Source organism: Gobius niger, assembly GCF_951799975.1.
Source record: "Gobius niger genome assembly, chromosome: 3".
Taxonomy (NCBI): Eukaryota; Metazoa; Chordata; class Actinopteri; order Gobiiformes; family Gobiidae; genus Gobius; species Gobius niger.
Window position 1 is genome coordinate 34,370,756 of NC_136854.1, and position 12,914 is coordinate 34,383,669.

General features: G+C 39.0%; 1 protein-coding gene across 3 annotated transcripts in view; it reads left to right on the forward strand.

The window, feature by feature from the left end:
* The window catches only part of LOC306960781 (ras and Rab interactor 2-like), a 45,836-nt gene that overhangs the window by 5,552 nt on the left and 27,370 nt on the right, over positions 1-12,914 (forward strand). For 2 of the 3 annotated variants that reach the window (XM_079553319.1, XM_079553317.1), the window contains exons 2-3: positions 4,066-4,179; positions 11,940-12,034. In XM_079553319.1, coding sequence (XP_079409445.1) covers positions 4,111-4,179; positions 11,940-12,034 — 164 coding nt within the window. In that variant the 5' untranslated portion in view covers positions 4,066-4,110. The remainder of the gene's footprint in view (positions 1-4,065; positions 4,180-11,939; positions 12,035-12,914) is intronic. The other variant, XM_079553318.1, reaches the window with a different exon arrangement.

Below are 12,914 nucleotides of genomic sequence, written 5' to 3' on the forward strand. Positions count from 1 at the left end.
ATATAACATTGAGTTTGTGGTTGGACTGTCAACTAAATGATAAACAGTCTATGCATCTCAGATGATCTATTAAAACAAATATTCAGCCTTTTGAATGGTCAAAGGTTTTCAAAATGTCATGTGAATGTTTTTCCTGTTGCTATGGTTTCAGCTGCTCACATATAGGTTGGCTATGCACTAAAAATAACCCAGTATTTACTGGGAAATAGGAAACCGGGGTCACTAAACCAAATATTTGGTTACCATGGGTGTAATTAAAGGTTTGGTGCAGTTAGTCTAAAACGTCCAAGAACACCCATATACACACAGTAAGGAATGACACCACCTCGAGCTAAATATTATGATCAGGACTCGCTGCCACACTGGATTTGTATCACACACAGTGGAGAGCTAGGTGAAGACTGAATGACCCTGATTTCCTTGTTATTTCTTCATCATGTGTGGAAATGAAACCACTCGTCTAGACACCACTTAAGGCGTACTCAGCTTCACCGAAAATAGCCCATGCCAGTGTTTTGTATCTACTATCAAGAGTAAGAGAGTTGTTTTAATTAACACATTTCTATTTTCAATTATTATTAAGATAATAGACACTGTACCTGTTTTTGTTTTCTCTAGTAGTGGAATGACATTTTGCTTTGTGATTCAGTATATTGTATATTGATCGTGAAGTAGCAGGCTTGTTGTTTCATTTTCAGGACTCTGGAGCTCTGTTTTGCTCTACAAAAGTTGTGAAATATCCTTCTAACTGGGATGTTAGAAATGTGTTAGGAAAGAGTTAGGAATGAATTTGGACCACAACAAGCAGCTTAAAATGTACAGGCTCCCTCTTTCATACTTTGAAAATCAGGCACAAACCTTTTATATTATTATTATTATTAGTAGTAGTAGTAGTAGTATTTTGGCTGGATCATTTCATCAACGAAGACGAACGACTTTTTTTAAACAACGATAACATAACAGTGACGAGCTAAAATAGCGTTGAGTTTTCATTGACGAGATGAAAATGGGTGAAAGTAGTTTGTCAGACCAATGTAGCCCCGAGCTTGTGCGTGGAACTGGAGAACACACCCGCTATATAGCTTAGCTTTTAGCTGATTTCTAGCTTTTAGCTGATTTCTACTTACTTATTTATTCAGTTATTTTTATTATTATTTATGTTTATAATTATCTTATTATACTAGTTTTTAGTTAGTTTTATATATATGTTTATTTTATTTTATTTATTATTATTATTATTTTTATTTATTTTATGTATATATTTGTATATTGCATTTTTGCATTTTTAGAATTTCCAGTGTTTCCTCTGAGGGAGCCCTCTGCCCCGGGAGCGGTGGTCGGCTGTGGCTGTGTGGGCACTGTACTCTGGGTGCCCGGATGGAGGTGTGGTGCTTCTGCTGCACCTCCGCTGGGTGTCCGGTGGTGGTGCCCTGTGGCTGTAGCTGATGTACCGCTCCTGGTGCAGACGGCTCCTCTGATGGCATTTCCTTACCTGGTTCATCTGTACCCAGACTCAGCATTACGTCCATTATTTCATCGTGTATGTGTGTGTGTGTGGCTGCGTGTGTGTGTGTGTGGCTGTGTGTGTGCGTGTGGCTGTGTGTGTGTGCCTGCGTGTGTGTATGTGGCTATGGGGAGGGGGTGGGGTGAGCAGTGTTGTTGTCTGTTTGGAAGAGTGGGTGGTTGGGTGGGCGGGAACTGCTTTTAATCTGTAAAGCACTTTGTGTTACAACTTTGTATGAAAAGCGCTTTATAAATAAAGTTTTGATTTGATTTGATTTATATGTGACGTAAAGCGGCGGCATCAGGTCACATGGCCTCACATGCTGCAAGCTGCGCCTTTTTATTTATTCGATATAATTGACAACGGACAAAATACTTCAATTCAAAGATATTTTAGTCTTTAACTTTTCAGTGCCATGCTAATTTCCTCGGATATATGATCTACTCCGACAGTGGCGCCAATGGGACAGCTGGTAGAGCGGGTCGTCTCATGATCGGAAGGTCGGGGGTTCGAATCCCGCCTCCTGAAGGTGCACATTGTCGTTGTGTCCTTGGGCAAGACACTTCACCCAACTTGCCTCCAGGGTCAGCGTACATTGGTGTATGAATTGGGTGAGTGGGTCCTTGCTGTAAAGTGCTTTGGGCCTGATGAAGGTAGAAAAGAGCAATATAAGTTGAGTCCATTTACTCCAGCAGTTTACATCCTTCATTTTATTTTACTTTGTAAGCACCTGCTCCTGTGTCCTATAAAGTCAGCGTTTCTGCAATATAAGCTGCAATCTCCATCTGCGCCTGGTCCTGAATTCAGTCAAAATCAGCTGGACTGCACATGCAAATTATATCGTGTCCATAACAACATAAAAAATTCCGATATCCAAAAATTATACCAGTATAATGATATTTGATACGATATGGCCCATCCCTAACTGGGACTTTTTCTTTTCTCAGGACAGTTTCTTAAAGGGACTATACAGAGTTTAAAAATGTTCAAATTATGTATTCCTTCCCCCTACATGTTCCAACAATGTCCTAATGTGTAGAATGAGCCCAGACCTGTTCACCACAGCTGCCTCTAAAATCCTGCACTGTCACTCAAAACAGTGTTACTTCGGATCCGAAGTGCCGTCATGCACAGGCTTTAATATAGAAGGTGCAGTTACATGTATGACCTGAGGTGGCAGTAGTGAGTATAAAATGGCCAACTTGCATCTAGCCCCTTTAACTTCTATAGCGCTTTGCCACCTACATTAGGCGCTTTTTAGGCTACAAAGATAGATTAAGCTGCTGAATACTAATGTTTTTCTTAAATGAACCTGTCTAAAACTACTTTTCGTCCAAAAGACTATAAGACTAAGACTAAAACTAAAACAAACTAAAACTAGGAGGCCTGCCAAAAACACTGTTTGGAACCAAGAAAGATTAAAAAAAGAATAAAAACGATGCAGCCATTCAAATGTGTGTCTTTTTTTCTTTTCTGATTTGTAGTTTTGAATTCATTTGATACAATTCCCACAGAGAACAAAAAACACCTATTTAAAGAAAAAAAAAAAGACAGAAAATGAGGTCATTGTTTGGGTTCACAGATGCATCCGCCACCTCTGTCTCTGTTGTCGGGGGCAACAGGCGTCCTTCCTGTCTAGGATAAAAGCTGAGCTCAGGCGGGATGACCCCACAGGACTAAACTGGGACTAACCCAGGACTGGGCTAATGTTTTCAGCCTGGACTGCATAGAACTGGGCCTGAGAGGAAGGGTGGGGCAATGGGCAAATTACTCCCAGATAACCAAAGATAGAAAGACCAAAGATATCCTACAAGCTTGAAGGACACTTGGAAGGAGAAACTTACATTTGAAACATCAGTTCGCAATGGGAAAAGTCTTTATAAAAAAGAGATGTAAGAGGTTGTGGTACTTTGGGGCCAGGACTCCACTGAAAAAGAGATTCTTTATCTTCGTGAAACTTCCCCAGTTCAAAAAAGATTCGAAGATTTTACCAAAAAGGTCCCAAAAGAAATCATCCCAAAAGAAAGACTTTAGTGTGTAATTATTGTATTGGTCTTGTCTATGTTCAAAATATACTAAAATATGATTCAACATTTTCATTGGTGCCATTTTAAACAGATCAGCAGCTGTGAAAGTCTGTATGGAAAATGAGTTATGCTTATTATACAAGTTTAAAGAGTGTTTGAGACTGAGCACATGTCTTGAAAACTAATGAATGGACAGTTTTTCCAGCTCAAGAATGCAGAGCTGGAGTGACATTAAAAGAAGGGCCAAAGTAATGAGTGCGAAATGAGAAAAGAAGAGAGTGAGAGGTGAGCCAGGGCTGGACAGAGCAGGCATTTCCTTGTGCGCACCACAGCTCTGGTCTCTGGTCTGGCCACGGGATACTCGTTTTGTTTTTCATATTAATTTCTCATGATTATGACCTGAATTAATTTAGTTCATGAACATAGATGAGAGGCTTTTGCTAAAACCGTGTTGTGTTTAATTGCAAAGGCCATGTTTGGTCTCTCGGGACTCCGATCTGGTGTCTGTGTTTGACCTCGATTCCTGTCCCACAGACGCTGATCCACAACAGTGAGGGGAGAGTGAGGCAGGAGGACAATATGGCCGACAGCCCAGACACAGAGGAGCCCCCTAGAGGACTGACTGACCGCAGCGGCAGCTTCTTCAAGGTCAGAAAATGATAAGAACTTTCTGGGAAGCGACTTTTATCTGTGTTTTTGCAGGTCATTTAGTTTCTCAGAAAAATTGCCCCACAATTGTCCTTTTTTCTTATGAGGTTTTTACATTTCAGATACAAGCAGGCCAAATATAAAGTTTCATTTCAAACTCGGTTGTACTGAGAGACATAGAATTAGCCTCTGTTGTACATTACAGATTTAACTAACAAAACATGCAAAACCTATACAAATGACCTACCGACACTCTTCTTTGCTGTGATCTTAAACCAGAACTAAGTAACTCATGCCCCCGAGAGGCCATAAGCACCACTGCAAGTGTCGTGGCATGTTGCGTTTTTTTTGTCACCCATTAATCATCCATGAGAGTAAATATTACACTGACAGAAAAGACAAAGGGAGAGAGGGATATTGTACATTGTGCAACAACCCAATTACACAATGGAGCTAATTTTTTTCACCCAAACTTGGCTGTAAATACTGCTAAAGTGGCGCTAGCCTGCTGTTAAGCTTTGCCCGTTAGCCTGTTAGCTTCTTCTTCGTGATTCTATTTGTGTGTATTGTGCCTCCGACCCGGTGCAAGGAAAGTTACTTACAAGGGTGGTTTTCTGGCCAGAGACACCAGGGGAGATGAAAGACCCCCAATCATCCCATTAACACTTGTATTGCCCCCAGAGGGACTACGAAAAGGATTCTTCTTTGAGGCTAATATTTACAAGTAACCCATTTCCTACATGCATTCTTGCCTGCAAAGTAAAAACCACTTACTCCCAGCTGTACTAGCTTAAAGTGATAGTCTGTAAGTTTGCAAAGTAAGGGGAGATTGTGTGAAATTTCAAAGTAAACTATCAAATCCCTCCCCTCTTTGACCAGAAAGCCCTTCTTAGTTTGCAAAATGAGGAGAGATGGGACAGAATTTTCAAAACGATCAGGCTCCTCCCCCTCCCTCCTGATTGGACCTGACAGGCTGGATCACAGGAAAAGCTTGTCTCATTGGTCAGCACAGGAGGATACTAGACTCTGATAAGTTGCCGAGATCTGGGAAGGAGGGACTTTACAAAAAAATTATCTTTATATAATTACTTACTTTACATCAAAATGTAAGACCAGGTGGTTGATTTGGCACATTTTATAAAATGTGTAAAACATTTCCACTTCCAGATTATCACTTTAAATGCTATTTTCTGTGCATGTTTAATTTTTTCAAGAATGGGCACAATTTGCCTGATTTCAGCTTGTTCAAAGTTACCCAGAATGCCACACTACTCTCACTCTCACAGGTGCACAGCTCTAGCCCATAATGAATGCTGCAGTTTTTTCCATTCTCACTTTGACTGTGAAAGCACTTTGTTTAAGCCCCTGTGTAAAACCCAAACACATAGTTTCCTTTTGACACCATGGTTCAGTGGCAGCTCAGTCACTTTCAAATCTGCAGACTGCGGACTGGTATTAGGGCCAGTTCTCCTATTTTGCAATAAGAAGTTATTCGCTGTTTCTATATCAAAAGGTCCACCGATGCATAGACTCGTGTTGGTTTCACAGTCATGAGTGTGCTGCAGCTGAAATACTCCACATGCTTCTGTGCCCAGAGCTAAACAACACTGTGTTCACTGACCTTCACTTTATCTGCAAGAGTTTCCCATGTCTCTTCTCTGGGTTTGATTTCCTACTAAACTACTCTCTTTCTCGGCACATGCAACAATCGGTGCACTGTTTTAGGTCTAATTTCACCTTGTATAACCGGGAGTATAAGTCATCCACTGCCATCCTGTTTAAAGATAGCATAGATTAATTTACTGTACTGTGCCTCAGACTGTAGTTCTGGTGTCAGAGTTTCACTTCAGTAAATGCAGTTTGCTTTGCAGTCATTTCTTAAAGCAGTTCTAAGTAACTTGTTTACCTTAATAAATCCTTTTCGTAGTCCCTCTGGAGGTAATACAAGTGTTAATGGGATGAGTGGGGGGTCTTTTATCTCCCCCTGGTGTCTCTGGCCAGAAAACCACACCTGCTCCGATCCGGAGACCCCAATACACACTAGTGGAATCACGACGAAGAAGCTAACAGGCTAACAGGCAAAGCTAGCTGCGGGCTAGCGCCACTTAGGCGGTATTTACAGCAGTTTGAGTGAATAAAATTGTCTCCATTGTGTAATTGTGTAATATCCCTCTCTCCCTTTGTCCCTTTCCTGTCAGTGTAGTATTTACTCTCACGGACAAATAATAAGTTAAAAAAACGTAACATGCTACGACACCTGCAGTGGTGCTTACTTAGTACTGCTTTAAACATGTACAGCACAGACTTACTCTTAAACACTTTATATCACACGATTTATATGTACACAACAGGTGGCAGCAGAGAGCTCAGCTTCATGTCAGCCATGTGGATGAATCTCCTTCAGTCAGTTGGATCTGGAATGAAATGAGACTATTAGCCTATCGAATGGGCACTGTCCATATTATATTTGTTGATCCACAAGGCAGTCCACTTAGAAGAGTGTAGACCTGCTCCCGTTTGCACACAGAATAGACTAGAGCTGGTGCGTCGGGCCCCAAAAGATGGTTTCAATTGAAAAGGTTTTAAAACACCACAAGAGTATGTTTACTTTTTGTGCTTATTGAATTCTTTTTCATCAATAGTTTGTGGGGGGAGATTATTATGTTACATTACAACTTCAAGAGAACCACTGGACTAGAGCATGTTTTTTTCCACGGTTTGGTCTTGATTAAGTAGTCATTTTGCTTCATTTTGCTTTAGCAGGAGCAGATCTGTTTTAGTCTAAACATTGTGCTCCCTGCTTAGGCCTTGCAATCGTTATTAATGCTATTTTTGTGGTGTAAACAAGATTTAAACAAGACTTGATTCATGGCATTTGTGTTTTTACTTTCAGAATTTGATCATCATATAGCTGTAGATTTTAATTATGTAATTAAGTTCAAAAAGTAGCCTACTACGTGTACCAAATGATGTTCCTCCCTAAATATCTCCACAATGGCTGAGTGACATTACTCTGGGTTCACAACAATTAGGTTCTGGGTCCGATTAATGGTCCAGGTGGGGCCTGAGTGTGCAGTTTCCAACATATACACAAACAGTATACAAATGCAATAGGTCTTCAACAATTTCTTAAAACAATGGACAACAATGCTTACCTAGCAAAAAATCAAACAAACTGAGGCACTCCAAAAGTAGAAGTAGTAGGCGCATCTGTGACATTGATTCGAATTTTGAAATAAATGCTCGGGATATGAGTCGGAGATTTAAAGAGAGAGGATATTCCAACCATACTGTGTCTTCGGCTTACAACAGAGCTAAAAACTCCAATAGAGAAGACTTACTTATTCAAAAAACAAAACAAAAAGAGAACTCAAACCAAGTGTTTTTTGTGACAGAATACAGTACAGAAGCTAATAAAATTAAACAGATAATCAAACAAAACTGGAGTATTTTAAGAAGTGATAGCACACTGAGAGATGCTCTCCCAGAGACCCCAACCATTAGTTTTAGGAAAGCCCCCACTCTTGGTCATCAACTGGTTCACAGTCATCTTTCACCAATAAAACAAAAGACATGGCTCAGCACTAAAGCTGGTTGCTATAGATGTGGTAATTGTTCTTTTTGTGAAAATATGCAAAGAACTAACATCTTCAAGGATGCAACATCAGGTCAGACTTACAACATGAAAACCATCATCAACTGCAACACTACCTATGTTGTATATAGACTTGAATGTCCCTGCAGTCGACTTTATGTTGGCAGAACAAAACGCAAACTGAAAAACAGACTAGCAGAACACAAACAAGCAATAAGAACTAGCAACCCCCTGTATCGTATGGCCATGCATTATAAAGATGTTCACCATGGGAATTGCAAAAGACTTAAAATTTGTGGCTTAGAACAAATACAAGAGACTATCAGAGGAGGGGACAGATTAAAAAAGCTCCTTCAAAGGGAATCCTTTTGGATTTACACCCTCAAAGCTATGGAGTACCCTAGCCTCAATGGAGAATTAGATTTGTCTGTATTTTTGTAAAATGTATGGATTTTATTATTATTTGCATTTCTCTTTATGGTTTTGTAAAGAATAGTGTATTGTACATATTTTTTTTTTTTCCTCTCATCTTTTTATTTCACATAAGTTGCAAACAAGACAGTCTATGTGGTTTTTCCTCTTATGTCCCACCCACTTCCCACAAAACACACAAATAAAGTCAAATAATAATGACAAGAAAATTAATTAAAAATAAATAAATAAAATAAATAAAATAAAAATAAAAAACCTTGTTACACTTAGCACTATGAATAGCAGTAATAATGAATAGCAGTACTAATCATAGGGATGTCATGACCGTTTTTTGGGGGGGGGGAGGGTTTCCCCCTTTCCTTTCCCTTCCCCTTTTCTTCTTTACTCCATTGTTATTATCATTTTATTATTATTATGTATAATAATATTAATAATGACTGTTTTATTGTTTTCTCTCCAGTTTCATTCCATTATTTTACTCGACTTTCTTTCTTGATTTCTTTCTTTTTGTTTATTTATTTTCTTTTCAATTGAGTTGAAATTTTTTCATCCTAATTGAAATTTAATTTAAGGGAGATCAACTTAGAGAGTTTTGGTCATCACAACATCGATATGAAACGTGTACTGCAACAGGACTAATACAGGTATAAAGCAGCAACCATCATTTTATGCCATCCAATTCCTACTTAAACAACATCCAAAGGTACATTTACACATATGATTCCTGAACAGATGACACAATTTTGTTACAAATGATAAATAATAAGGGTCTTAGCCCATAGTCACTTTTCTAAAGGAATCGTCCATGCTTGAAAGTAATGGGTCCCATAGTTCATGAAAGGTTTGGGTCTGGTTATATTTTTCAAAAGTCAGCTTTTCCAGTGGTAAAAATTCTGACAACTGAGACAAAAATGTTTTGAAATTGTACATATTTTAATGTCTTGTATTCTACAAACCAGGTGACTATGAACACACCCACCGTGGACCAACGCACTTGGGACATGTGACCAATGCTGTAAGCTTATAGCTGTACAGAGGCAGCCAGCTCGAGCTTGCCCTGAGGAAGGCCTAGAGCCGAAACGCGTTGGCAATTTTACCTACTCTAGCCATGTTTGAATAAAGGCTTTTTAATATTTCTACTTTTGGAGTGCCTCAGTTTGTTTGATTTTTTGCTGAAACGGATCCCTGCACTGAAGAGCACCCAAAAGACTAAACTTATACAACTTTTTACATCCGAGTAGCACTCCAGCCTCCCAATTTTTTCAACAATGCTGTCCTATTTTAGCTTCATACCTGGGTTTGTTTAGGAAGTTCAAAGCGAGCATAACATTTGTTTTGTCCAGATTTCATTCTTCGCAGTAAAAGCACAGCTTTCAGAGTAACGCAGCTGTGACCTGACTGAAAGCTCAGTTGTTGTTTTTAAAGCACTGGCTCCACTTAGCCAAAGAAGGGATTCAGAGGAGGAGGCTGTGGGCTGTGGTCTGCTCTGGAAGCTAATTGAAGAAGTCTGTCAAAGAGGTCCCCCTAGTGGCTGAAAAATATAACAACAACAGCAATATTTGTATCTGGATTTATGAATAACTTCGTTTTAGCAAAGATTTCATATACGTTGATTCGGCTATAACATTTCAATTCAGCTAAATGCTGTCTTAAAGGCGTCATGCATTGTTTGTAGGGCGAGGTTTTAGCGTGCGTGCTAGCCCCAGCCAATCACAGGAAAGTAACCCCATTTCAACATCTGTGCAGCCCCTGGAGTGCTGTAAACTGCAGATTCAGAGAATGCGGATAATGCAGAAAAACCTCAACAAATGAAAGTAATTAGTTTCAATGTGTTTGCAGAGGAGGGTATTTTCGGGCATGTGTTTGGGCAAACTTTATAGTTATTCCGAACTGGGGTCGTCTTGGGATCCAAAGTGTTCCCATGTGTGGGGGCGGGTCACAGTGTTTACCTGTTTACCTCAAACATGTGAAACAAAACATTCACATATTATTTCCAGAGGGATTTTAGCCATAAAACAAACAAAAATAACTCAAGCAAACAGAAAACTATGCTTACCACAATCCGAATAATTTAACTTGCAAGTGGTCTCTCATCACAAGCAAGTTAAATTACAGGCAAGAACTAGGGCTGCACAATGTGAGAAAAAGTTGCTAATAACCAATGTGAATCTCGCGATAACTATAGGTATCGATAGGTAACTATAGATAACTAGATATCAGTGATTTTGTGATATAGTGTTGGCTTCTTGTAACCATAATTTGTACTGTATTGCACAGCCCTGGCAAGAATTTGAACTGTATATTAAACAACCATCAGAGTCTTTCTTGCAGTGTACTTATTACAACACTTATTAGCAGTGCTATATTTAAACGCTTCTTAGTCTCTATTTCATTAGTTCCCTTTTCAGGGGTCGTCATACCCGGTCATCTCTGATCATCTTTTCTCCGCTTTCTCTTCTCTAAAAGCAAAAGTGTCTCAACATGGCCTCTGTGACGTTACTTCCAAAAAATCCCAATACCCACAGTATGAACTGTGTCAAATGTGTTTCCAGCAGCATGCATTAGAAGTACTGTGCATGAATTGGTTCATGGTGTGAGGATGCCATTATCTTGCAGTAATGTATGTGCTTGAAAATGCAGTAGAAGTGACAAACTAACAAAGCCTCCCCAGTGTTCACAGTTTTCTTGTTTGATTCAATACTGGAAGTAAAAGTCGTTAAGTACAAATCTGAGGTACATTTACTTTACTTTTTAGCCTCTTAACCCCTTAACACCATAACCAGCCTTCTACAGCCTATAGGCCAGAGTAACATCACATTTGAAAGCTAAGACCTACAAAACTGATCTTTTTCCTTGCCTTGTTGGCACGTTGTTTTTTCATTTCTTTTCCATTTCTTTTTTGTTGTGTTTTCGTCACATTTTTTGCCACTTTCTCATCACTTTTTTGTCACTTGTCTGTTACTCTTTTGTTGCTTTTTTGTTACATTAGTCGTCACTTTTTGGTCACATCTTTGGCACTTTTTCATCACAATGTAGTAAATTTTATGTCTCTTTTTTGTCACATTTTTGTCTTTTTTCCATCACTTTTTCGTCACATTTTAGATTCTTTTTTGACAAATATTTCGTCAGATCTTTGTTACTTTTTCATCACATTTCCATTTTTTGTCACTTTTTTGTCATTTTTTTGTCACTCCTCTATTGCTCCTTCTTGGCTTTTTTTGTGTTTTGTGGCTTTTTCATCCTGGTTTTCTCTCATTTTTCTCTGTTTGTTTTGGCGCTTTTTCCAAGATGCTTTTAGTTTGGGTTAAAGCCAAACAGGACAAAACGTGATCGGTTCAGGTGGGGTTTAATAGATTTTAAATAGATTTTAAATAAGAATATGAAAAGTATCAGTGATAGTGGATACTTTTTACTTTTTTTTTTTTTTTTTGTCATTCCCCATTTCGGTTTGTTCGTTATGCTTTTGTTGGTTAATATTAGGAGGAAAAATATCATCATAGGTGAAAAAAGGACAACAGACTGGTTTTGTTTCTCACATAAAGGAAGTGATTACGACACAATATACAGCGAAGTGTGACTAATCATTTTACTGTTCATTCTTTGCGTCCGCTGAACATGTCTCCACTTCTGTTTCTTAAGAACAGACATGTTGTTAGTTTCATTTATTTGTTCGCTTCTTATCCTACGCCTTTTCCTGCGTTTATCCGACTTCATCTTCCCTCCGTGTGTGCAGCTGATCGACACTTTTGCTCTGGAGCTGGGGGAACTCGAGAAAGAAATGGTCGTCAAAATCCCGACGTCGGACCAAGAGACACTGGACATTCAGGGGTGAGTTGTTGCACAAGTTTCAAGCTTCTTTAAAGTTTTTTTTTTTCTCCTGAGTGCTTTAGACATGACCGAATATGGGGGGGATTAAAGCCTTATGCCAGTCCAAGCATGATTAAAGCAGCTCCAGAGAGATAGCAGGGATCTGTTGAAGCAGACTGGAGTTTGCTAATGTTGTAAATTATGTTGCACAAACACAATAATGCTGTTGATGCATAAATCTGCTGGTCGTGTCTGTCGTGTTATGAGCCTAAAAGCTTAAAAAAAGTTGCTTCAACACATTTAGTCTCATTGTAATACAAGTCTTTATGGACTCAAGGAAGGCAATAAGTCATTTCTCTAACCCAGCAGAGGGCGTTAAACTGCTGTAAGAGCTCCAGTGTTTAAAATAGCAATAGAAAACAGACAAATGGCTTCACCTCTTATACCCAGCCTGAACCGAGCACAATTTGAAAAAAGCTTACAAAACAAAAATAGTGACAAAACTGAGACGAAAACAAGGATAAAAAGCAACAAAAACGTGACAAAAAAAGCGATAAAAATGTGACAAAAATGTGTGACGAAAACGCAACAATACTGCCAGAAAAGAGCAACAGAAAAGTGACAAGAAGCAGTGAAAATGTGGCAAAAATTAGACGAAAACAAGAAGGAAAATGCAGCAAAAGAGCAACAAAAACGTAGCAAAAAAAGCGCCGAAAATGCAACAAAAAAGACACAAAAGCGCAAAAACGAAAATTACCCAAAGTGACAAAAAAGTGACGAAGAAGCATTAAAGAAGCAATAAAATAAAGTAGTTTAGTTTATTTGAGCATTTCCAAGATCCAAGTTATTAGACAACAAAGAAAGAAACACAAGCATGCCCAAAAAAGAGTAGGCTGATGCA